General features: G+C 58.6%; 1 protein-coding gene across 3 annotated transcripts in view; it reads right to left on the reverse strand.

Annotated features, from left to right (window-relative positions):
• GTF2IRD1 (GTF2I repeat domain containing 1) overlaps positions 1–25,669 on the reverse strand; it is a 123,795-nt gene that overhangs the window by 61,337 nt on the left and 36,789 nt on the right. For all 3 annotated transcript variants that reach the window (XM_082432311.1, XM_082432309.1, XM_082432310.1), the window contains exons 3-14: positions 23,717–23,858; positions 20,674–20,829; positions 18,673–18,856; positions 17,545–17,855; positions 16,384–16,473; positions 14,873–14,956; positions 9,977–10,160; positions 4,396–4,421; positions 3,344–3,452; positions 2,430–2,467; positions 1,912–1,992; positions 1,224–1,313 (exon numbers count right to left, since the gene is read on the reverse strand). In XM_082432311.1, the coding sequence (XP_082288437.1) occupies positions 1,224–1,313; positions 1,912–1,992; positions 2,430–2,467; positions 3,344–3,452; positions 4,396–4,421; positions 9,977–10,160; positions 14,873–14,956; positions 16,384–16,473; positions 17,545–17,855; positions 18,673–18,856; positions 20,674–20,829; positions 23,717–23,858 (1,495 nt within the window). The remainder of the gene's footprint in view (positions 1–1,223; positions 1,314–1,911; positions 1,993–2,429; positions 2,468–3,343; positions 3,453–4,395; positions 4,422–9,976; positions 10,161–14,872; positions 14,957–16,383; positions 16,474–17,544; positions 17,856–18,672; positions 18,857–20,673; positions 20,830–23,716; positions 23,859–25,669) is intronic.

Consider the following 25,669-nt stretch of genomic DNA (forward strand, 5'->3'; position numbering starts at 1 on the left):
AAAACATTAACTATGTGTAATAATTCTTACTTCTTATTATCAATAATAACATCTGTTGAGAATGGTTGGAGCTGAGAGTTGGGCATGTGAGATTCATTAAGCTATTCTTTTCAACTTTGGGTGGTTTTGAACATTTCCAAAATAAACTTAAAAAAACAAAACCCACAGAACCCTACCCTCTCCCTGCTGCTATCCACCTGCCCAACCATTCCTCTTGCCTAAATTATTGTCAGAGTCTGTTTCTGTCTTTGTCCCCAGACCTTCTGCAGTCTGTTCTCAGCTCCACGGTCAGAGTAAACACTGTTAAAATGTACTCCATTAGCGCCAACCCCCGCCCTGGTTCCTGTCTCTTCAGAGTTAAGTCTCCAGTCCTTCCTTTGATGTACACAACCCTGCATAACTCACCCACCACCTCCCTTTCCCCACCTCACTCTGTTCCAGCCACCCGGCCTCCTTGCTCAGACATGCTGGACATAGCCCACCTCAGGGCCTTTGCCCATGCTGCTCCCTCTGCCTGGAAAGTTCTGTCCTGATATCCACATGGCTCCTGCCCGCACCTCCTTCAGATCTTTGCTCCAATGTCATTTTCTCAGTGAGGTCCTCTCTGACCACTCAAATCCTGTAATAACCACCCCCTCCTGCCCCTGATACTTCCCCTCCTGGCTTTGTGTCTCCCTATAGCACTTACCACCATCTGACTTTCTATTTTTCTTTTTCCTTTTTTGGGGGGCCGCACTGCACAGCTTGCAGGATCTTAGTTCTCTGAACAGGGATCAAACCCGGGCTCCTGGCAGTGAAAGCCTGGAATCCTAACCACTGGACTGCCAGGGAATTCCCCTATTTTTCTTACTGATTTGCTTACTACCTGTCTCCCTGCACTGGGATGTCAGCCCACAAGGGCGGGGACTTTGTTCTGTTGGGTTCACTGCTCTGTCCCCAGCACCTTGCACAGGACCTTGTAGGTGCTCAGTAAATAGTTACTGAATAAACAAACAAATTTATCCAAATGGGAGCTCCTGGGAAAGACATAGTAACCAGACTTAATATTAACTCAAGGCCTATTTCAAGTTTTCAGAAAGGAACCTGGCCTGGATGGGGGAGCCAGGCATATACTGAGTTTCTTCTAAGGGGGACAGTCAATACCAAGAAAAGTCTAGAGGCTTCCTGGCCCACCCCTCTCCCTGTTACATCCCAGGGAGGTGGGTCCCCAGCCCATTTCTTACCAGTCAGCATCTCCATCCCGTAACCGGAATCTTCCGAGGGCACATGTCCAGGCATCGAGTCTGTCATTTCCTCAGAGGCTGGGGAAGGGTCTGGAGGCAAAACTCCAAATGACAACAGCATCTTCTGTCTGTCCCACCCCGTCACGGTCCCTCAGGGACCTCCCAGCCCAGCACGCCCACAGAGCAGGACCCTTACGGAAGCTGCACCCTGGACTCTGGGAGGGTAGCTGTGCCAGAGGACAGCGGGGACCCAACGGGCCTGGAGCCTGTGGTTACCCCATACTGAGCCTCCAGATGACAAGTACATGCCCCTCTTCACAGATGTGGAAACTGACGCTCAGAGGGATCCAGGTCTGGAGTCAAACTCAGATCCTCTTACTCCAATGACCTTTTCTTCTCCCCCGCAGCCTCTCAAATCCCAGGGAAGCCAGGCCAGAGAGGTGAAGGCTGCGGGGACCTTTAGGAAGGTCGGAGCTGAGACCTGACCCCCAGCCCAGAGGGCAGACGTGGCTACAGAAAGCACACGCAATGCTGCACCCTTTCACGATCAGACCAGAGAAGCAGCGGCCTGGCGACCCCTTCTTGGCCGGCGCAGGTGCTCGGGAGACAGAACAGGACAGCCCGGGAGGGGACACGGTGGTGTTCGATCCCTGTACCTTCAGGCGGGGGTGGCAGGATCAGCCCTTACCTGGGACAGTGACCTGAATGATATCTAGATCCTCTGGCTCGATTTTGATGGGTCTCAGCCCACCCAGCTCCCCGGAGGTTCCTGTGAGGGGGAAACGAGGGATCTGGTCAAGTGTGGGCGTGAGCTTGGCCGGGCAGGGGAGTCATTCCTGAACATTCTCCTGTGACTTGTTAGTAGTGCCAGGAAAAGTCACGTCAGCCCTGGTGTCTGAGCTATAGGTAGATACAACGTATAGACCTGGCAACTGAGGCCTGCATCGCCAGGGATGTGGAGGCAGAGGTGATACCCGAATCCAGGTCTCCCACAAAGCCACCCACATCCCACCTACCCCTCCCGGCCCCCAGCGAGCTCCCAGCATGCTCTGCGGCCTGGGGGAGGGTCAGGGGAGAGGGGTGGACAGAGGACATTCATGAATACCCAGGCTCATGGTCTGAGCCGGCCTCCTCCCCAGAGCTGCTGAGTGGGGCTGGTGGACGCCCTCCCACCCCAGACACATGCAGTGGGGTCCAGCTCCTCACCTGGCCCACAGTCTTCAGAGAGACTGCTTTTGTCCGACCTGTGGGAAGGAAGCCGAGAAATGACATGGCATCAGTCCCAGCTTTCCCCCTCCAAGCAGTCAGGAGCCCACGGCGGCTGCCAATTCAAGATCCACCCCTGACCACATCTGCTCCCATCCCACCAGGATCCACGCCTCGCCTCCCCACGCCAGCAAGGTTCCCAGTGCCCCACGTCCCGGACAACAGTCCCCTGGCCGCCCCACCCGAGCTCCTGCTCCCTATCCTGGGGTGACGTTCTGGGCGTCCACCTTGCCCACCAACCGGGAGCTCCTGAGGCCTGGGTCTGGCCAGTCTAGGAGCCCCACCACTTAGTGCAGTGAGGGTTTGATCAGTGCTTGTCGGGGGGACTGAGAGCTGTAGGGACCACCCGCCTGGAGAGGGTTCAGGAGTCTGGGGAGGGGCTTGGGGAGTGAAGCTGGGCAGGACCCTGGGATGGAGGATTTGGTTCATTCATAGAACACTGTCGGGGAGGCCTGGGCTGGACGTGGGGATTCCGGGAGAGATGGCCCATCCCTGGCCTGAGGGGGGGGGCACTGGTGAATGGCAACCAGGCCGTGAGCTGAGTGCGAGGCCTTGTGGACATGCACGGCAGATTCCTGACCTAGTCTGGGTGCCAGGGAAGGCCTTTGAGACTAGATAACGTATGGATAGATCCCAAGGGGTGACAAGAGTCCTCCAGGTGGAAGAAAATTGGCGAAATCTCTGTTCTCCTTCTGGGTCCCTTTAGATTCTCCCTGGGCCACAGTGGGGTGAGGTGCACAGGTGCCTGTGCGGGGTGTCCAGGTGGAGTGAGACGCTGGGCCCAGCATCCTCCAGCCAGCCCTAGGCCTTGCTCCTCCCTGCAGAGCTGGGGTAGAGCCGGGGTGTGGCCTTACCGAGCAGTCCCAGCCAGGTCCAGGACGGCAGCACGGGAGACCTCCGCAGAGATGTCCTCGGGCGGGCTGGCTGGCTCCAGCTTTGTGGGGTCTTTGGTAAACTTGTTCCCTGTAGGGAGAGCCGGGGAGGGGCAGGGTGGTCAGGGCGAAGGTTCTCCAGCCTCCTCTGCCTGCGGGGCACCCAGCAGGGGCCTCTGGGGGAAGCTCCTGGGGGCACCCCTCAGGTGTGGTCTAGCCTCTGTCCCTCCTTCTTGTGGCCTCCATGTCCAGCCAAGCCAGGAAGGGGTCCAGGGAGAGATGCCTCCCCTGGGATGAGGAATAAGGATGCCGGGGATCTCAAAGGATTGGGCAGGAGGAAGAAGCCAGAAACGGCTGTCCTGACCTCAGGACAGGGGCTATGCTATTGGGGCTGAGGGAGCCCTTGGGAAAGGGACCGAGTCTCTCCCAAGGCTGTACCATGAGACCATTCTCTCATTTAGTTATCCCAGGAACCCAGAGGATGGTGCTCTTATCTTTTCACAGATGTGGAAACTGAGGCCCACATGACCGTGCCCAAGGTCCCAAAGCTGGGGGAAGGTAGGGCCGGTATTGGGACTCAGATATGTTGCACCCCAAGATCCGTGCTCCCTTTGCTGCACCTGGCAGAGCCCGCCTCTTCCTCCTGAGAGGCAGGCCACCTACTGGTCATGGCCTGGGCACTTTGGTTTGCATCTAGACCCCAGTGCTCACTAGCTAGACTTCAGGGAAAAAACCAGAACCCGCTTTATAGGACTGTTGAAAACTAAATTAAACTAAAATTAAATACGCTAACAGCTTAGGAGAGTAGCCATCACATGTTAGTATTCAGCAAATGTTAGCTTTATTATTCCCCATCCAGGGCTTCCCAGGTCTGGAGGGGATGTCCTGACAGTCTGTCTGCGCCTGGGAGCTGGGGCCCCCGGAAACAGAAGCCACACCCAGGCTCCCTCGGGTCCGGTGTGGTGGCAGCTCAAGCACTCTTGGGGGCATCAGCTTGGTGGCTTCAGAACAGACTAGACGGTACCCACACATACCTGTGAAAATTCGCTCATCGAACATCCTGGGGAGAGAGGAGAGATGGGCGTGAGAGGGGAGCCGGCCTCCAGGTCCCCTCAGTGATGGTCACTCGAGTCCCACGTGCATGGCCGCAGACCTGGGCACCGGGCTGGCCTCACATGGGGGCAGGAGAGGGCACGGTCCAGAATAGCCAGATACCCCCAAACCACCAGACATCCCAAACCATTTCTCCACGGCCAGGGGAGGCACTGGCCAGCCCCTGTGGGGGTCCCGGAGGGTCCAACCTGTTCAGCTCGACAACCCAGGTTAGGGGGCAAGGCTTCCTCCGGCCCTGAGCTCTCCTCGGCCACAGCTGGCGGATAACTCACACCCCTTTCCCACCAGGGCTCCGCAGCCTTTACCCACCACCACCTGTGTCTCAGCGACAGGCACGGGGTAGGCCCTGCTCCCAGGAAGCTCTCTGTCAATGGCACAAGCCAGGAGCGTCCCAGGTCACAGCCTCACAGCGTGGCATGTGGGACCCCTCAGGTGTGTCTCAGAAGCCAAGGGGGCCCAAGCAGGGAGGGGGTCAGGAAAGACTTCATGGAGTTGGGGATGGCGAACCCAGGTGAGAGGGCTGAGAGGTTGTCCAGGTAAAGGCATAGGGAGGGCTGGCGGCTCCATCTGGCCGGCTGGAGGCGTCCTGTGGGAGGCGACCAGCCTTCAGTGCTGTGCCCAGGCATGTGGTCTCTACACCGTGGGCAACGGGGAGCCCCCAGGGGGCATGGCACCCTCAGATCACTCCATCATCACATAGAGGATGGCTTGGAGGGGGGATGGCTAGGGGCCCAGGGGCCATTTGGGGACTCCTGAGTCACCCTGTTAAGACACCTGAAATTCTCATTCCTGGAAGACGAGGATGGAGTAAAGGTCAGCGAGGGAGCTGGGATCACCTGGCTGCCTACCCGCAGGGCTGCTGTCCTTTGTGCTCTGCTCCCAGGCCCCCCAGGGTGGCTCCCAGCGGGTTGGGGGGCCCCAGGCAGCTGGCCTGGGGGGCCTGCAGCAGAGCCTGCGTGCCACGGAGCGGCTGGACAAGGGGACATGGCTTTGGCCACTCAACTGGCACCCCCAGAGGCGACATGGGACAAATGAAGTCCCGCTCGTCTGAGTCCAAATACAAGGGGGCCGACGGTGCCCAAGGCGGGCCCAGAGGGAAATTCAAACAGAGGCAAAAAGGTCAGTGACAGAAGGCAGAGCGTGGGTTACCAGGGCGGTGAGACCCCAAGCATGGCGTCCTGTTCTCATTCTGAGAGGCGCCAGGTTCCCCCACTCTTCCTGGAGGCTCACGCTCGTCTGGGTCCCCCAAGGCCGAGAAGCAGCCACAGGGAATAATTCTGGAGGAAACTGGCTTCCACAGCGAGGCATGCTTCCTCAGCTCTACCCAATGACGGGGAGGCTCCCAGCGTTAACAGCAGGTTTTATTATTTATGGTTATGTTTACTTATCAGGGAGCACGGGGGAGGGGGTGTGAGACCTTGGCCTGCAGTTCCTAGTGGCTTTGGCGGGCGGGGAGGGGGGAGACAGATGACAGGGAGAAGGTCTGATCTGACGTGGCTCCAGTGCTGTGCCAGACGCCCTCATGGGCTGCCCGGCCTGGAAGGGCCCACCTGATGAGCGCTGACTAAGGGTCGCTGTTGCACACTGCAGAGTTCTAGGACCCCCTCCAGACACTTTTCCCTCTGAAGTCCGCCCTTAGGTAGAACCGACACATGTGAACTCAGCCTCTCGCTCTGGGCTTGTGTCCTGGGGGGAACCGGGGATTTAGGGGTCAGGGCTGGGCATGAGTGGGGACCCAGGCGCCAGGGAGCCCCCTTCCACTAATAACAAGACCCCCAGGCCTTGTGGAGGGGCTTCTCCCTTTTGTCAGGAGAGCACCCTGACCTCCCCGCCCCCTGCAGACACCGGGGCTGGGGCGGAAACTCCCCCTCCTGGCTGCTTCCTAAGCGCTCTGGTCTCTGACTCCCTTCTGCTAGGACGATCGCAAATGTGATCTCAAATGTCTCCCTGACGAGGCTGGGATGTGCAACAGTGAAAATGCACTGGGGCTCAGAAAGGAGCAGCCTCTGTTCTAAGCACCTTGCTCACATCCATGTAGTCTCCCATCAGCACTATGAGGCCTGAACAATCATTAGCCGCATTTTATTTTATTTTATTCTTTAGCCACACGGTGCAGCACGTGGGATCTCGATTCCCCCACCAGGGATCGAACCCATGCCCCCTGCAGTGGCAGCGCAGAGCCCTAACCACTGGACCGCCAGGGAATTTGCCTCATTAGCCCCATTTTATAGACGAGGAAAGTAAGGCAGAGCAGTTAAGTAACTTGCCTAAGGACACACAGCTGGAAAATGGTAGGGCCAGGATTCGAACCCAGGTTGTCAGCACTGATTAACTACTTCTCTATACGTGAAGGAGATGAGGTCAAGGGATAAGGCTCGCGTTTATTGAGCATCTGTTCCATGCCAGGTATGTTATGTCTACCTCCTCATACTATGTTGAGAAAAACCTGAGGAATAGGGCATCACTGTCCCTATTTTTACAAATGAGGAAACTGAGGCTCAGAAGAGAAGTGCTAGTCAAGGTTATCATGCGGTGTGTGGCTTCAAGCCCAGTCTGCCTGATGCCAAGCCTCCTCCTCCAGGAAGCCCCACAGGCTTGCTGCTCAGATGTCATCGAGTCTACACCTGGAAACATGCTGTTTGATGCTCCCAGGACTCATCACACCACCCCCCATAACTCGCGGTAGCCCCTGGGGGCAGATGGGGACTGTGCCTGCTGTTTCGTGAAGTCCTCAGTAGAGCTCAGTGAAGGGCTGGGCCTGCAGGAGGCGCCTGGCAAATACTAGTGAAGGATTAAACGACCTACAGTTTGGACAGAGGGAGATGAAGGTCAGCCACAGTGAGGACTCAAATACCACGGTCAGGAATGTAAGGGGTCACTGGGATGCCCTTGCTGCTTTCTGCTCTCCTAGCCTCCTCCCTTGCTACCAGGAGTCAACTGAAGGAAAAGGACTTAGGCAGCAGCAAGAGAGACTTAAGCTAGACAACAGGAGGCACTGCCTGACAGAAGGCCGAATGATTTTGTTTTTGGCCCCGCCACGCCACTCGGTTTGCGGGATGTTAGTTCCCCAGCCAGGGATCGAACCCAGGCCCTCAGCAATGGAAGTGCAAAGTCCTAACCACTGGACCACCAGGGAATTCCCTCAAATGATTTCAAATTCACCCCCAGAATGATTTATCAAGTGGGACCCCTGGTAGGGGTTGAGAGGGCACAGAGGTGGCTCAGATGTGGTCCCACTGCCGCCAGTGATCAGGGTGATGGGGGGCTGGTGGGGACGCGGATGCGGGGAAGAAGCCACCTGCTGCCGGAGGGGGAAATTCTTTCCGACTGAGGACAGGGGAGGGCTTCTAGACAGAATAGTGAGCCTTGAAAGACAGGACAGGTGGGAAGGAGGGCGGGGAGCAGCTCCAGGCAAAGGAAAGGGCTTCAGCAAAGGCTGGAGGCACGTGAGGAGGCAGGAGTTCAGAGAAACAGGAGGGAAGGCGGAGCGGCACTAAGGCGGGCACAGTGGCTGCTGACAGGCTGGAGTGTGGTACCCTGGGAGCCGCTACACCGGGGCTCACGGAGAGTGGGGGAGCGGTGAAGGGTTCTGAGCAGGAGTGCCCCACAGTCAGAGCTGACTCTCAGAATCACCTCCCTCGGTGGCAGTGAGATGCCCGCCCAGCTCCCTGGCCACTCTCAGCCTCCTCTGCTGGCGGCCCCTCCTCATCCTGGCCTCAGCCTCTAACGTGGGGATCCCGGAGTCCATCTGAGCCCTCGCCACCGCTTCTCCTTTTTTTTTCTTTCTTTTTTTTTTTTTGGCCACGCTGCATGGCTTGTGGGATCTTAGTTCCCTGACCAGGAAATTGAAGCCGGGCCCTCAGCAGGGAAGAGTGGAGTCCTAACCACTGGACCACCAGGGAATTGCCCCTCTCTTCTCTTCTCTGTTTCTCTCCTGCCCGTGATCCCTTCCTGGCCCACGCTGCCAACTCTCAGATTTTTATCTCTAACCCCCAGACCTCCCTCCCGAGCTTCTGACCTCTCAGCTGGGCTTCTGAAAATTCCATCTCCTGCTCATCTCCAAGGTGAACTCACTCGGAAACATGGGGGTGAGCCTTCCTCCCCACTCCCCTCCCCACTTGCACGGTCCACTCACCAGCACACCCCGTCACCGCTCGGATTCCATCCCCACCCCAGCTGCTCTCTCCCGTGCCCACCACGCCGACCTGGCCCACGGCTGCAGCAGCCTCCTCGCCAGTCTCCTGCTTCTGTTCCCTAGAGTCCGTTCTCCCCCAGCAGCCAGGGGGCCGGGCAGACCCCAGCTCTGGCATCCAGCAACCCTGCAGACGTCCTTCCCAAGACTCAGAACAACTCCACGCTCTCAGGGTCAATCCCCACCCTCTTGTACCCCAGCCATCTGGGCTGCTCACTGAGGTCAATTCTTCTGCCAGACACTGCCCAGCTGGGTGCAGGCGGCCCTTCTCAACCTCCCAGCTCTGGCTTAACCAATGGGACTTTCTCTCAGAGGCCCCCGGACCACCCTAGACAGGTCTCCTCATCCCCACGCACCCACAATTTTTCTCTCTCCTATTACCCTATTTCCTAAGCTCTAACAAGTTAGATGGCCCCAGTCCAAATTTAGACAAGCACTTTCATCCATCCATCCATTTATTCCACAGATATGTACTGGCATCTCCTGCATGCCAGGGACTGCTGTGGGCACTGGGGATTCAGCAACGAGACACACAGTCCCTGCTTACAGTCTAGGGCAACAAACAAGCAAGCAGGCGCGTGGGTGCGTGCACACGCTGGGAGCACGCCCTCAGCGGGCTCCCAGAATGGATGCCTGGGAAGGGCCTGATGCAGGCAGTGCTGCTGGAGGCAGGGGGCTGGACGGCATGGCCTCTGGCCCCCTCCCTCTCTAACTATTTAGGAGGAAGCATCCCAGGAAGTCTGGCATTGCCTGGAGATGCCTGCTCACTGGTGAGTCCGGCCAGCTGTGAGGACAAAGCCCCCTGTGGGTGTTGGGAGACAAGGCTGGGGGGTGGGTGGCAGCAGGTCAGGGGGAAGGGGCTGCAGTTCCAGAGTCCATAGTGCTCTGCCTTCTCCCACCCACCCGCACCTGCACCAGGGAAACTGGCCACCTGGGAGGACAGGAAAGGTGGACAAACTACCAGCAGGCAGGGTAGTCTGATGGGAGGTACAGAAAGGGAGAGGCTGGCCCAGCCCCACCTGAGCTCAGGTGGGCTCCTCTCTGAAGGGAGGTAAGTACAAAGGCCTCAGGTCTTCTTTAGGGGCAGGAAAACACCTCTAAGAACTTAGCCAGCGCCTACTCGGGTCAGGCATTGTGCCTCCATTTTTCCATTCAATACTCAAAAGAGGCCAGAAGGAGGAGGCCACGTAGCTGTCAGGTTACAGAACCCCTTCGTTCCACTCCTGACCCCTGTTGCCTCCCCAGGGCCCTGCCTTGTGCCTGCTGTCGCCCCCTTTCCCAGCCCTGCCCCCCTGCACGCCACCCCCTACCTCTTAATGACAAAGTGGATGCTGTGCCGCTCCTCCAGGATCCGCTTCAGCTTGGGGACCCCGTAGGTGCAGGGGCGCTTGAAGGGGATCTTGTCCGGGATGCCCACGATCTCCACAGCCTCCGGGTCGCAGGCGATCTTCCTGTAGGGGACGGGGACCATGTGGTCCAGGCCCAGGGCTTCCGCTGGAAGGGCAACGGCAAGGCTGAACGCGGGATGGAGGCTGCAGGACATGCAGGGCCCCAGGGCCTGGTCATCACCACCTCCCACCTCCCAGGCACCACTCTGGCCACTCAGCAGCCAGAGGGATCCTCCTGAAACACCAAATACATCACTGCTCTCTTAAAAAATGCCCATAGGCTCCCCTCCCACTCAGTGATGGCCAAAGCCCTACAAGGCCCTATGTGACCAGAACCCCATCACCTCTGGCCTTATCTCCATCTTTCACCCCTCTGCTTGCTCACTCCGGTCTCTCTGGCCTCCTTGTTGCTTCCCTAACACGCCAAGCACGCACTCATCCCAGGGCCTTTGCACCTGCTCTTCTGTCTACTCAGACACTCTTCTTCCAGATCACCATACCCTTCCCTCCCTCCCTCTCTCCATTCAAGCATCTGCTCAAATGTCACTTCACCAGCCTAAAACAGCCCCCTCCATCCCTCCCTAGCCCACCCTGCTTTGTTTTTCATCCCACATTTATCATAATCTGACGTTACAAATATATTCATCTGTGCGTTGGATCACCGTCTGGAACCTAAATAGGGCAGGACACGAAGTAGCTGCTTCCTGCATATTTGGGAGTGAATGAGAGGCTGAGGGAAGCTTCCAGGCTGGAGGCGGACTCTTGGCAAGATGCTTCCAGCTGTACAGGTGCGCCCTTTCCTCCAGGGAGGGGCCCAGCACTCCGCTCACTCGTCAGTGACATGAGACGCCGCTGGAAGCTGACAGCTTTGTCAACAGCAGTGTAGACAGAACCCGAGCTCAGGAAGTGGTTACTTGCTCTCTTCCTCCAAACCATTAGGTGCGGTCCTGTGCCATTTCAGTCACTCATACACCCCAGCTCCTCCTTTTCATTCATTCACTCACCAAATACTTCTTGAGCACCTACTATGTGCTTGATGGTACTTTCATGGGGCCCCAAGGCCTGGGAGACGAGCTGAGCTGGGTGTCCACTTCACTCCTGCCTCTCCCAAGGGTCACTCCAACCTCTCCCAAGGGTTCCATGTCTTCTCGCTGTTCCTCAGGCCCCTCCCCATCCTGGCCTGGCTCCTCGGGCCACACCAGGATTTGTCTGTGTCCTGACAAGTGCCAGCCCAGAGCCGGACCCCCTGCAGTCATGCCAGGACCAGGGCAGGGCAGAGTCACCTGTCTGTGGCCCTCCCTGGGGCACCGCCAAGATTGTTTTCCTGTTGATGCGGCCAAGGTCTGCGCTGGAGGCTTTGGCAGCCAGATCCCACTGTGAAGTCACACTTAGCTCGTCATCTAATTAAACCCTCACCATCTCAGCAGCTGTCAAACCATCTCTTCCCCTGACCCCCAGCATCACCAGCCACCCCCCAGCCCCTGCACTTGAGCGATGGGCTCTTGGGTTCCTCGAGTCTACGTGAATCCACCTCCCCTCGGGTCCATCTGACTTGCTAGGCCTGTCTTTTCAGCCCAGGGCACAGAAGCTCCAGCCCGCCCAGCCTCCAGCCGCTGCCCACTGGGAAGAGGAGGATGGAGCCGCCACGCACAATCGTTAGACCCTGGTGTAATCTCAACCTCTCCCTGGGTGACAGAGAGACACTGCGGCTTCCTCAAGGCTGGGGTTCCCCCCATTTCTCTTCTGTTCTCTCCCCCGCTCTGCACCCCCAGCAATGTCGCTGGCCCACTTGGCCCGGAGTTGGTAGCTGAAAGGGCGGAACCAGGAGCAGGACCTGCTCGTCCTGGGTCTGCAGGATGGTTCAGGCTGCCAAATGTCCCCACCCCTGCCACAGGATCCCCCAGTACTCATGGGGCGGGGGGCAGCGGGCGGCAGCTTCTCCCCAGGGCAGCTGAAGGGACAGCTCAGAGGGAGCTCTGGCCTGAGGAGGGGCAAGGCCTCAACCACTCCAAGCCCAACACTCTTCCTTGGATTTGGCCACGGTGGTGGGCCCAAGTGCTGACCTCTAGGAAAGGCTCAACATTCTGGAAACATCCAGCACACACAACAGGCTGGAAGACTGGCAGCTGTCATGCCCGCAGGGGTGGGGCAGAACCCACCCAATGTGGACAGAGCCAGCCCTCCCCAGCTCCCCTCTCCCTACTCCCCGTCCTGCTCACACCTGGCTAGGGAGGGAGGGGAGAAACTTGGGTACAGACAGGCCCCTGTAGTACGGGGCCTCGCTCAGCCCCACCCCAACCAGGATGGCCCAGCCCACCAAGCCCATGTGACCAAGCCTCCCCGGCCCCAGGGTGGATCAAAGAACACCTCCTCCATGAAGCCTCCCCTGACTCCCCAAGCCTATCGAGAGACCTCACCTTCCTCTGAGCCGTCCTCCCTTTCTGAGGGCCCCCACCCCTCCACGTTACTACGTACTAGAATGTACTACCATACACCACTGCATGTACTGCAGACCCAACTTCAGCCACTTGCTGAAGCACCTTGAGACCAGAGTTGGTCTGAGTGCCTGGCACAAGGTAGGGGGCTCAAAACGCGATTAGAGGGACTTCCCTGGTGGCGCAGTGGTTAAGAATCTGCCTGCCAATGCAGGGGACACGGGTTCAAGCCCTGGTCCGGGAAGATCCCACATGCTGCGGAGCAACTAAGCCTGTGCGTCACAACTACTGAGCCCGCGTGCCTAGGGCCCCTGCTCCACAACAAGAGAAGCCACCACAGTGAGAAGCCCGCACACTGCAAGGAAGAGTAGCCCCCGCTCGCCGCAACTAGAGAAAGCCCGCGTGCAGCAACGAAGACCCAAGGCAGCCAAAAATAAATAAATTAAAAATAAAATTAAAAAAAGAAGACCCAACACAGCCAAAAATAAATTAATTAATTAAAACAAAAACAAAAACGCGATTAGAGGGTTGGAAACATCCCCCACTCCTGGGAGGGGACACGGGCTGGAGACTGAGCTCATCACCAATGGCCAATGGTTAAATCAATCACACCTACTTAATGCAACCTCTGTAAAAACTCTAACCGAAGGGGTTCAGAGAGCTTCCATGTGTCAGGAGGCTGGTGCACCCTAGATTCCACGGGGACAGAAGCTCCTGTGCTCAAGACCCTTCCGGACCTTTCACCATGTACCTCTTCATCTGGCTGTTCATCTGTATCCTTTCTAGTAAACGGGTCAACAGAAGCAAAGTGTTTCCTCCCTCAGTTCTGTGAGCCATTATGGAAAACTGCCGAACCGCGGAGGGGGGTCCTGGGAACCACGGGTGTGCAGCCAAATTGGATGGAAGTGTGGGTATCCTGGGGACCCACTACTTGTGACTGGCATCTGAAGTGGGGTGCTGTCTTGGGGGACTGAGCCCTTAACCTGGGGAGGGGTCTGTGTAACTCCGGGGAGTTAGGGTCAGAATTGAATCGAGTTGTAGGGCCCCTAGCTGGTGTCCACAAAGAACTGGAGGGTTGCGTGGCGTGGAAAACCCACACTTCTGCTGTCAGAAGTGTTTTGAGTAGAGAAAGAGGGTTTTTTGTAGCCAAGCAGGAGGGGAGGGAGGGCAGGGAGGGCAGTGAAGCCCTACCCCGGCAGGTCTGGTCTGGTCATGGTGAGAAGGCCAAGGTTAGGGAGGGAGACTGGCCATCTCCAGGGCATCCGGCAAGCGTCCGTGGACTCCCAGGGCAGTGCTCTCCCCTGACCCGCACATGTAGGCGGCCCGGGACCCTCCTCTCTGTCCCTGCAGCTCTGGGTGGTGCCCCTCCCCCCAGCCCCCTCCCTTGGTCCCATCGTGCAGAGGGACTTCCCCAGGGAGGGGTTGCGCGATTCACGTGGGGTTCAATGACGTCACGCCTGCGTGCTGAGTGATCTGTGGGTACCTGCATCATCTCCCCAGTGACTGAGAGCCACCCACCCTGGCCAGAGCCACGCTGGGTCTGACCGTTGAGCGGGGCTTATAGATGGAGCGCAACAGAGGCTGAGCGAATAAGTGAGAGTGAGCGAGGACTGCTGAGGGGACAAAGGAGACCAGGTGTGGGAGGGCACTCGGGGGTCCCAGGACCCAGAGTGGGAAGGGCTTACAGGCCCGTCTGGTCCAGCCCCTGCCGTCTAGCCAACGAGTGGCCACACTTTGCACTTGGCTGAAGCTCTACCACACGGAGGGCACCCCTGCCCCGGTTACCACCTGTGTCTGCTGCCCAGAGTGCGGTGAGCCGACACGTGCTCTGAGCTCGGCTCTGTCCTGGGTGCTGGGGGCACAGAGGGGCCGGTACTGTCCTGGCCTTCACGGGGACAGATACAGACAAGGCGCATCAAGCGTGTGACATGGAACAGAGAGGAAACCATCGGAGCTTTAAGGGCTGAGTCTTGAAGAACAGGTAGGAGTCTGCCCGCAATAGGTGCAAAGGGCACGCCGGGCAGGGGGCACGGCACGGGCAAAGGTGAGGAGGCAGGAGACAGGGTGGTGCGTGGGGGACTTGCAGGCACAAGAGGCCAACAGCCGTTTTCCCGGATGGTCGCCACCGCCCCCCCAAGCGGCCCGCCTCCCACAGGTGAGCCAAGGTCTGGGGCTTTGCCATCAGTCCCGCCCCCTGGAGAATCTGGAAGGGAAATATTGACACAACCACCCCCTACCCAGACAGGAGGTGACACTTGCGTTGACAGCGCGTGGGGCCAGCATATGGCTCCCACCGTCATGTTGGGGAACACGAGTGATTGCCACATAATGAGATGCTCAGTGCAGTGCTGGGGCCACACCACAGGCCGTGCCGCCCACTCACCATATCTGCTGTTAAACAGGATCTGCACACACTCCCGGAGCGTGTTGATGTCCTCGGTTTCTTTTATGAAGGCGTCCCACTTCTCTATCAAAACACAGGGGGTACAAGTGAGGGCCCGTCGGAGCAGGGACCCCATGGCTTGGCTGCCTCTTGCGTCTCTGTCCACCCCCACGGCAGCAGATATTGTGCGGGCTCAGCCAGTCCATCCTGGGCCCCTCCTGAGTCTTGACCTTGAAATCCTAACCCTCATGCCTTGTGCACCCGGGGTCTCACCCAGCTTTGGCCCTGTTGGAGTCCCTCGAACCCTCAGCCCTGCTGGCCTCTCCCATAAAACCAAAGCCTCTGCTTCAATTTAATATTAATAACTAGAGCGATCATTTGGTTCATTAAATTTATAAAAGGAACATCTTTAATTTATTAAGTGCTCATCTGTGCTAAGTACTCAATATGTATAATATCCTAGTTAATCCCTCAGGACAATGTGCTGAAATAGATATTATTCCCATTTTGCAGATGGGAAAACTGAGGCTCAGAGAGGCTGAGTAACTTGCCTGAGATCACCCAGCTAGTACCTGGTGAGATTCTATCTCTGCTTGTATCCCTTGCCCACCACGGCCTCCCACAATGCTGTTCTGCCTGGACATCCAGGTTCCCTCCCTGCCCGGGATGCAGCTTGTTTGTGGCAGTGGTGGTCTCCATTCTGATCCCAGGAAACTAGGTTTCTTAAAGAACCTTTCACTGAAGGTGAGGCTGAGACCTCCACAAGGCAAAGTTGCTGGAAAGTCTCACTATATCCCTTTTTGGTACAAATGAATCCCAAACCTTCTGGTTCTCTGTACTGTGTGGTACTCTTAAAAACTGTCTACATATTTTTTTGACGCTTGTTCCTTCATGAGGCAGAGTTTAATTCCTCTCTCTCCCTTGAGTATGAACTGGACCAAGTTCCTGGCTTCTAATGGGTAGGATATGGCAGAAGTGACAGTGATTTCTGAGGCTGGGTCATAAAAGACGTGGTTCCCTCCTTACTCTCTCTCAGGTCACTAGCTCCAGGAAACCAGTCGCCACGTTGTCAGGACACTCAAGCAGCCCCGAAGAGGCCCAGGTAGTAAGGAATAGGTATCCTGCCAACAACCACATGGGTGAGCTGGAAGTGGATCCTCCAGCCCCAGTCGAGCCTTCAGATGATCACGGCCCCAGCTGAGATCCTGAGAGATTCTGAGCCAGGACCACCCAGCTAAGCTGCTCCTGAATTCTGACCCACAGAAACCGTAAGGTATAAATGGCATAAATGCTTGTCATTTTAAGCTACGTTTTGGGGCAATCTGGCATGCAGCAATATGTAACTATTATATATTGGCTTTACGCTGGTTTCACTCACAAGTCCCTTGTGAGGTGCTGTTCCTCCTTTCTCTCACAGAGACCCAGGGGACACACATCCGTTTCAGTAATAAGCACCACCCCAGTCCTGGATCCCCACTCTGGTCAGGGTGCTGCCACCGGCACTGTCCTACCTGACTTGTCATGGACGATGGAGAAGAGGATGCGCTTAGAGGCATGGACGTTCTGAATGAGAGGACCGCCAGGCCCAGTGGGCTTCTGTCCTGGACAAGGGAGCGGAAAGGTACAGGTTCCAGGTGGGCCCCAAGAGGGGTTCCCCAGATCTGGCCTGAGTGCATGGGCTGGGGCTCTGGGGTAACAGTCTCCCCCACCAGGGAGAACCCAGGACTGAGCCCTGTGATCATGAACTCAAGGCAAGTTCCCTGACCAGAGGCCTGAGACATTCTTTAGCAGAGTGTGCTCTCCGAATGGCAGATCGGGGAGGGCAGGACGTCCCAGGTCACATTTTACAGATGGGGACACTTGTTTCAGGCATATAAGTCCCATCCTCCTGCTCAGCCCTCATGGCTGTGGAGGGGAGTGGGTGTCCTTTTTTCTCCTTCTCAAAATAACAATAACAGTTAAGTATAACTTATAAGCACCTACTCTGTGCCAAGCACTGGACTCGGCGCTTTAATACAGAGGTTCTCAAACTTTAGCACCCGTCGGAAACACTTGGTGGACTCGTCAATTTGCAGGCGGCTGGGGCTCGCCCGCCCCCAAAGTGCCAGATTCAGCAGGGCTGTGGCTGGGCCTGAGAATGTGCATTTCTAACGTGCCCTGTCATTTCATCATGATGACAGCCCAGCGAGACAGGTACTATTGGCATCTCCATTTTACAGATGAGGAAACTGAGGCTCAAAGAGGTAGAGATTTGCCCTGGGACACGTAGCCATTAAGTAGAGGGGCCAAAATATGGACACAGGTCTTTCTCGTGCCCAGCTGTTCCTTTTCTTATGTTTCCAGTACCCCTAATCCACGCTGGGTGGAGGTAGTAGGTGCTCATTAAATGCACATACCTGATTAGCATGTCTACTCTCTCCCTCCATAGACTCCCCTGGGAGTCCTTTCGGGCATCTCGTGGTCCCAGGCCAAGGATACTGTTCACAGATGACTGGGCAGAGGCCCGGGGTCTGACTGAGTCCGAGCTACCACGCCTTCTGTCCCGCCCCAGCTCCTCGCTCCGACGTGCCCCCTGCAGCCCTGAGCACCCTGACCTGCCCTGGGAAGCTGCCCCTGCATGAGTGACCTCTGTCCCACCCGCCCCAGGCTCGGGAGTCCCAGCAGCAGCTTACCACAGCAGTCTGGGACGTCTTGGGCAGCGGGGGCCTGGGGCTCAGGCCCGGGCCGGCCGAGGCCCAGGTCACTGGAGGCAAGAGGGCAGGCGGGTGCCTCCTGCTTGAGCTCCCGCACGGTGTGGTTGGCAAGGGCGGTGCTGTACAGGAAGCTGGCCACGGACGAGGAGGTGGCGGTTGGGGGCAGGTCCTGGGGCGGCCCCTTGGGGGCCTGGCCGTGCAGGCCACAGTCCCGAGTCCCCTTGGCTATCAGGGAGATGCCGTTCAGCTCCACCAGGGCCTTCGAGTCCCGCCCGCCATCCTCGAGCGGCCTGGGTGAAGGAAAGGACACGTGACAGCTTCACCTACCTGTCCCGCCAGGGGCATGTCTTCCCCGAGCCCTCCCTCTGCAGAACACGACAGCCCGTGAAGTATGCAGGACCAGTCCCCATTTTACAGGTCGGGGTGCAGGCCCGGGTGGGGGTGTGACGTGCCCAGGGCCACACGGCTGGGCCACCCGAGGACCTGGGCCCTGCCCCCTGGCCTCTGTGCCCCCTCTCCACCAATCGCATCCTTTCAGCTGCAGCTGATCGTCTCACACCTCCTAACGCATCCTTCCTCCCTGGGCTCGTGCACTGGCCGTGGTGCCCAAGCCCTGATGGACCACGTTCAGCCCTCAGGCTGCTTCCCAGCTGCCCCAGCGATCGGTACCCTCCCCGGCCCAGCCTCCATGACCTCATGGCCCGTCAGTCCCTAATGGAGCCCTCGGCTGACAACCCAAGCAGGCACCCACGATGCGGCTTCCCGCCTCCACGCTTTTGCACGGGCTGTTCCTGATACCTGGAGTGCTGCTGGTGCTATTTCTTCCCCAACCAAGCCTCTCTGCAACACAGAAGCCCCCCGGGAAGACGTCCACACCTGGCTCAGAGCATGCTCTGCGACTGAGCTTCTGCCTCACCTCTGCCATCGGACTGGGAGCTCTTACAACCAGGGTCCCCTGTGGGAGTCTGAAGTCCCCTCCCCTCGGGCAGGACAAGCGGCCATGAGCGGCTGAGCCCGCACGGAAGCAGGTCACCGCCCGGCCCGGCCTGGCCCCCGGGGTCCAGCCACCAGGCCCCGGGCCGCTCCCAGGTGGGCTGCCTCACTCACCTCTTGAGCTTGAAGCGGATCCGGTGGCTGTGCTCCAGGATGGCCATGAGGGCCTTGGGGTCGTACTCGGCCGGCCTCCGGAAGGCCAGGCCCTCGGGCAGCCCCTGCACTGCCAGCAGCCCCGGCTCCCGGAGCAGCCTCTCGTAGGGCAGCGGCACCACGCTGGCCCGGCCCAGGGCCTCGCCTGTGGGAGGGGGTCGAGGAGGGGGCCTAGTATGAGGCGGCAGCCGGGCTGTGGTGAGGGCCGGGCGCGCCCCGGAGCTGGGGCCGTGCTGAGTGACTCCCCGTGGTGCCGGACCCCCAGGAAACAGGACCCCAGAGGCCCCTGCACTGCAAACCTCCCACAGAATAAGCCCCTGCCGGCGGTGAGGGGGGCGGCAGGGCCTGTGGACAGGGGCCTGCGGCCTGCACCTGAGGGCCGGGGCTGCCCCATCGAGGGGGTTCCCTGCTGCCCCCGCCATTCTCTTCTCTGGGCATCTGGGTGGAGGGGAAAGCAGGCCCCGGGGCTGCGAGCAGGAGGTGAGGAGAGAGGGGTGAGAGAGAGAAACTGCAAGAAAAAAGCCACAGGAAGGAAGGGAAAAGGAAAATGAGAGAGAGGAGGGCAGGTAAGGAAGAGAGGAATGGAGAGGAAGCAGAAGAGAGAGAAGAGACAGGATGAGAAGCTGGTGAGCACGTGGGAAGCAGGGAGGGGAGGGAGGGCCGAGAGTCTGGGCTCACAGACATCTGTTGCCTCCCACCTGGAGCCAGAAGGAAGCCCCTCCCCTCACAGTCACCTCTGATTCTGCCCGAGGCAGGCAAGGGGGGTCGGGGCAGAGTGAGCAGGGGTGCAAGGGGGCTCGGGGCGTGAACCTTGCATCTGGCAAAAGCGTCTGCAGTGGCACAGCCAACCATGCGTGACAAGTCCTCCCGTCCCCGGGGCCAGCATGCCCACCAGGGCCTCCGGGCCCCCTACCCCTGTTGGCCTCCTCCTGACATCTAGACAACGGCAGGAGTCCCCCCACCCCACCCCGACCTTTGCTCCACAGAACCAAAGGCTGCGGTGGGGAAAGGAATAAAGCAAATTAAAAATCATGGGGTGGGACCCTTAGGGACGGAAGGGACCCGCATGAGGTTACCCAGGGAGTGTGAAGGTCACCACTGGGCCAGAGATTCTGCAACCTGACACTTCCCAAGGGAGACCAGGCCTGCCTGTCCCCTCCCCTCCTCCACCCCAAAGGAAGTGCTTGGCTGGGCAGTTAGCCTTCACTCAGTCATTCAACAAACACCCTCTGAGCGCCCGCTGTTGCTGGGCTCTGAAGTGCAGGCTAGGAACAGCAGAAAGGGCAGATACAGTCCCTGATCCTGGAGAGCAACCGGGCGAGTGAGGGCACAGGGCACAGTGGGTGCCCAGAGGAGGCCTTAACCCAGTGCAGAGCTGGGGGCTTCCTGGAGCTGAGCCTTAGAGAGCAACGCGGCGTCCACCAGACAGAGGAGGGGAAGGTCGGCCCAAAGGTCACAGCAGGTGTGAAATGAAGCCAGAATGAGCGGGAGGATAAGAGGTGGGTCAGCATGGCTGGAGGGGGCTGGGGACGGGCCATGGTAGGGTCTGATGCCACGCCCAGGGGGATAGGGAGCCCGAGAAGGCAGTGGAGGGAAGAGCTTTGTGGTCAGACTTGTGCTTCAGGAAGATGCCCTTGGTCACAGGGCAGGTGGGGGCAGCAGGGAGCTGGGCTGGTGGCGAGGAGACCAGGGCAAGCCTGGGGCCTCTTCCAGGCGCGAGTGAGCGGTGAGCAGCACCAGGGCGGGGTGGTAGGGATGGTGGTTCAGGAAACGGGGCTGGGACGGAAGAGCTATGCCTGGGGATGCAGAATGAGGGCGGGCTGGGGGTGGGGAGAGAAGGAACCCACGCCTTGAGGTTCCGCCCAGGGCCTGCAGTGGGGCAGGAGGGGGCCTCCTCCTCTGGGCAGGGCCGGGGGCTCCCACCCGCCTGGGGGCCCCGAATGGAATGAGGAAGGATCTTACTATAAAGAACATCAAACACCTCCTCTACCATCTTCCGCAGAAGGTACACGTCCGAGCCATGTTCCAGGGCAGGCCGTGGGGCGTTCCGGCTGCCACCCTCACCCCGAGACACCTTCCTGGGGTGCTCTGCCTCCGGCTCCTTCCACGGGGGCCCTCCTGTGCGACACAGAGCATGCGGGGCCGTGGTGAGCGCTCATCACACCACCAGCCCAGTGAGCTGGGGCGCCCCTGCCCTGTGCTAAGCCCTGTAGCTGGGCACCCAGCGCGGACTGCAAGTGGATGAATGAAGGAAGAATAAAGGGGCGAGTAAGCCCTGCCCCAGCTGCCCTGCCTAGGGCCAGGGCTGCTTGCCTCAGGGTTCCCAGTGCCCAGCAGAGGGCGTTCGTCCCCAGTCACCTCCAACTCGCTGTGTGACCTTACGCAAGTCCCTTCCCTCTCTGGGCCTCAGTCTGTGAGCTCTCACGAGAGACCAGCGGGGCTGGCTCAGAACTGGGGTTCAACGAATGTCTGTTCCATCACCTATTTCTTTTCTTTTTTTAACATTTATTTATTTATTATTTATTTACTTTGGCTGTGCCGGGTCTTAGTTGCAGCACGCAGGATCTTTAGGTGCGGCATGTGGACTCTTAGTTGTGGCATGCAGACTTCTTAGTTGCGGCATGCAGACTTCTTAGTTGCGGCATGCATGCGGGATCTAGTTCCCCAACAAGGGATCGAACCCGGGCCCCCTGCACTGGGAGCATGGAGTCTTACCCACTGGACCACCAGGGAAGTCCCCCATCACCTATTTCTGAATTAACCAGTTGAGGCCCTTGTTTTCTGCTCTGCCAAATGGGGAGACGATGGGGACCCCACCAGGAGGCTGAGGGACTGGGAAGAGGCAGGTTCATGCCAGGCTGGGCCAGGGTGGGGGCCTGGGAGTGTCAGTGGATCCCTGGGTTGGGAAGATGCTAGGAACTGCACTGGAAAGGGGATGAGAAGAGGGCTTGGGGGCGCCCCTCCCAGCTTGTTGTGTGCTCTCCTCCGGGACCTGAGAAGCTTGAAATAAACCAGCCAAGTTCCCGGTGCTATAAATAGCAGCTCTGCCTGGCTCTGGGAAGCCAGGTGCACCTTCCCCAGGCCCCAGTCTGGCTCCCAGCCTGGCCATCTAGGGCCACAGGACCCTGCCACTGCCCACCCTACACCGGTCCAGCCCCTCGCCTAACCTTGGAGAGGGTACAGGTTTTGAGGGCCGGGTGGGAGAGGGGGCTGGCTGGGGAAGCGGCTGGACCCCAGTAACGATATGCCCCAGCACGGGGGGAGCGGGGACAGCCTTCCCAGAAATGGCTGATCCCAGGGTCGAGGCCCAGGCAGGGGTCGGGTAATGAAAATGCTAATAACGGTGAGGAAAACAACAGCTGGCGTTTAGTGAGTGTGAACTAAGTGCCAGACATTGTTCTAAGTGCTCGCCATGTATGAATTCGTTTAATCCTCAGACCGACCCAGGAGAGGGTAGCACTGTCCTCCCCTCTCACAGATGAGGAGGCTGAGGCCCAGCAGGCAGCAGCTGGCAGAGCCAGGATGTGGCCCCAGGGGTCTGACTCTAGGGCCTGCTCTTAACCCCAAGATCTCTGAGTCCCAACATCTGGGCTAGAATGCCCGCCCAGGCTCTAACCCCATAGGACTTCATCCACCATGAAAGGGAAAGTGACCTGCCTCGGGAGCTCACCGCCAAGCTGGGGCACAGGCGTGGATGGAAGTTCAGGGCACAGGAAGCTGCAAGGGGTGGGGGGCAGTGAAGCATGGGCGCTGGGGCGGAGGGGCACCGATGGGGCCAGGAGCGGGAGGGATGTCAGTCTGGAGGCTGGGGAGGCATCTGCCAGGCAGAGGGGAGGAGCGAGGGCCTTCCAGGTGGGGAACAGCAGGGACAAAAGGCAGTGGTGAGCAGGGACACACAGAGCCGGGGAACGTGCACTTTAGCACAGTGCAGCCTGGTGAGCACCAGGGATGCTGGGAGGAGAGAATGCAGAGGCCGGGGCTGCTTATGAGGGGCCCTGAAGGCCTAGGTAGCATTGAAGAGTTGGGGGCTTCAGAACGACCCCTCTGCCTCGGGGCTCCCGGCTCACAGCTCTGAGTGCTGGTGCTGGTTTCTTCCAGGAGCGACCAGGACCCCTTGGCAGGGGTCCCGGGGGTGTCCATGCTGCATCCCTCGTTTTTTTTTTTTTTTGGCTGCGCCACGTGGCATGTGGGATCTTAGTTCCCTAACCAGGGCTTGAACCCGCGTCTCCTGCATTGGAAGCACGGAGTCTTAATCACCGGACCTCCAGGGAAGTCCCTGCATCCCCCCTGTTTTGAAAGGGTGCAGCCGAAAGAGCAAACTCCACCTCCATCACTCGTCAGCTGTGTGTCCCCTGGTTACACTCACTGCATCTCATTTTCTCGTTTGTAGACCGGTGATGACTGTTTCCCGAGCCTGCTGGGAACAGTAAACAGCACCAGCACGTGGCCCAGCCTGCGGCTCCATTTATCACATCATCCCTAACTGCTCCCGTTTCTAGAGCATTTCCTACGTGCTGGACAAGTCCTCAGTCACTTCATCCCCACGGGCCACCAGGAGGCGGCTCCAAGATTCTGCTACTGTAACAGGGTCAGTGCCAGCCTCTGACGTCAGGGTAATAAGTGAGTTAGTGCTCAAAGGGTGTCGCACACAACAGGCGCTCAGTAAGTATTAGCTGAGCACGTGCACTCGGTCCCTGCATCAGGGACGCACAGGAACTGGGCCACAGCACTGGGCCTCAGTGTCCCCTTCTGTCCATGAGCACACGGAGGCAGCTGGGTCTGGCCTGCCCGGAGTCTCTATTGGCTGAGGGGCTGCTGTGTGACTCCAACAAAAACTGTGGCCGCCCCTGATGACGCCACATTGGGAAGCTTGCACCAGCCCCTCCTGCCCAGTGCCTCCTCCCACACAGGGCCACCCGGTGTTGCTCCAGGGACCCAGCAAAGCGCCAGAGCTCCTCCCCTCAGGGACGGTGGGGACTGGCCCTCCGGAGCCCCGGGTACTCACGGCAGAACCTGAGGAAGTCTGACTGCAGCTCCTTGCGTGCGTTCAGGAACATCCTGCCCTTCTCGGTGCCGAGCACGAAGGCGCTCTCATCATGCACAGCGACACAGGCCACTTCTGCGTTCAGCTTGGAGAGTGCTGAGCACTGCAGGGGGAGCAGGGATGTGAGCCGGGGGAAGGACCCCCCCACTCCGGACACCCCCAGTGCCAGCTTTGGGGGGTGGGAGGTGAGCTCCCAGCTGCCCGAGATCCCATCAGCAGCTCCAGGAAGAGGTCACCCTCCCAACGTTCTGGGTCTTAGACTGCAGTGGGAATGAACCAACGACACCCACAGAGCTTGGCCAAGGTCAGGGGAAGAAGACAAGGTTACAGGGGCTGGAGGAGGACAAAGGCACACGTGGCCTGTGCCCCTTCCTCCTCCCAGACCCTCCTTGCTCTGGGGTGGGCTTCCTGCCTCAGGCCTGGCCCCAGCCTCAGGGATGATCCTATCCTGGGCGCTCTCCAAGTCCTGGATGAGGAGGTGGGATGGGTCCCAGGAGAATCAAGGCTCAGACAGATCCAGGCTTCAATCCTGCATCAGCCTCTTCCTGCAAGTCATGCCCTTCTCTGGGCCCCAATTTCCAAATCTGCAGAATGCGGGCAAGCAGCCCAGCTCCCAGAGTTGCAATGGGCTTGTTGTGGGGATTCAATGGGGCGTGGCTGGTGGGAAAAAAATCTCTAAACCGGGGCATCCCGTGTGGGCATGAGGCAAAGAGGTTCTTTTTGCAGCCCCAGAGTTGAGATTGGCAGGCCTACTGCACAGGAAGCCCTAACACAGGGGGCCCTGCGACCAAGACCACCAGCATCTCAGGCCTACTTCACTGGGAAAACCCTGCCCGCAAAGCTCGTGGCATACGGTCGGTGCCTGATAAATGCTGGTTTTTATCTGAGTTAGCGCTCTGTGGACAGTCGGGAGGTCTGGCTTCTAATCGCAGTTCCACTGCTGTGTGATCTAGGACAGGTTCTACAACCTCTCTGGGCCGTGATCATGCCTTTAGTGCCAGCTCCGGCTTGGAGTCGCTCCGGTGAGGAAGCTGGGGACATCTCAGGGCCAGCAGGACTGTCCCCTGGGAGCTCCTGGGGGGACGGGGGGGGGATGGTGTTCATTTCCTGCTCTCTAAGATTAAAACCAAACCCCACTGCTCCCTTGCCCTGTGGCAACACTGTATAACAAAGAAGACAAACAGATTCAGCTGTTTCCAAAGAGTGGCCAGCAGAGCTGGAGGACAGCCTTCCCTGCGCTGCATGGCCACTTCTCAGCTGAAGAAGTTGAGGCCACAGCAGGGAGTAGCCTCACCCAAAGGCACAGAGAATGGGGGTCGGGAGGAAATGCCTGGAAAAGGGTCTGAGACTGGGTGGGGGGAGGTGATGAACGGACAGCACTTTGGCCCCAATCCTCCTGCAGACCGCCTGAGGACCCGGCCCCAGGCCCGCTGGGTGCTGGTGTTAAGTCACTGCCAAGTAAGTGCCGCTGTCACCCACGAGGTCCCTTAGGAAACCTGTAAAGGCCTTGTCGCAGGGCGGGGGGAGCCTGTCTTGTTCATGCCACCAGGACAGCTACAGGGTCACTGGCTCCTCCAAGGAGCCTCTGAAACAGCCTCTAGACCAGCAGTGGACCCTGGAATTTCTGCAATGATGAAAATGTTCTATTTCTACACTGTCTGATACCATAGCCACTAGCCACGTGTGGCCACTGAGCTCTTGAAATGAAGCTAGTGTGATGAAGTAACTGAACTGTTTAATTTTCACAAATTACAATTTAAGCATCAATTGTCACATGGGGCTAGTGGCTGTGGCATTGGCCATCGCTGCCCGTGTCAACTGTACCTCCACCACCACACCAAGCTAACACTGCTACCGGCACAGGGCTGAGCTCCTGGGGCCCCCCTCCTCATGAAGGCCACTCTGTACAGGGGA

This window comes from Balaenoptera physalus, assembly GCF_965194825.1.
Source record: "Balaenoptera physalus genome assembly, chromosome: 16".
NCBI lineage: Eukaryota > Metazoa > Chordata > Mammalia > Artiodactyla > Balaenopteridae > Balaenoptera > Balaenoptera physalus.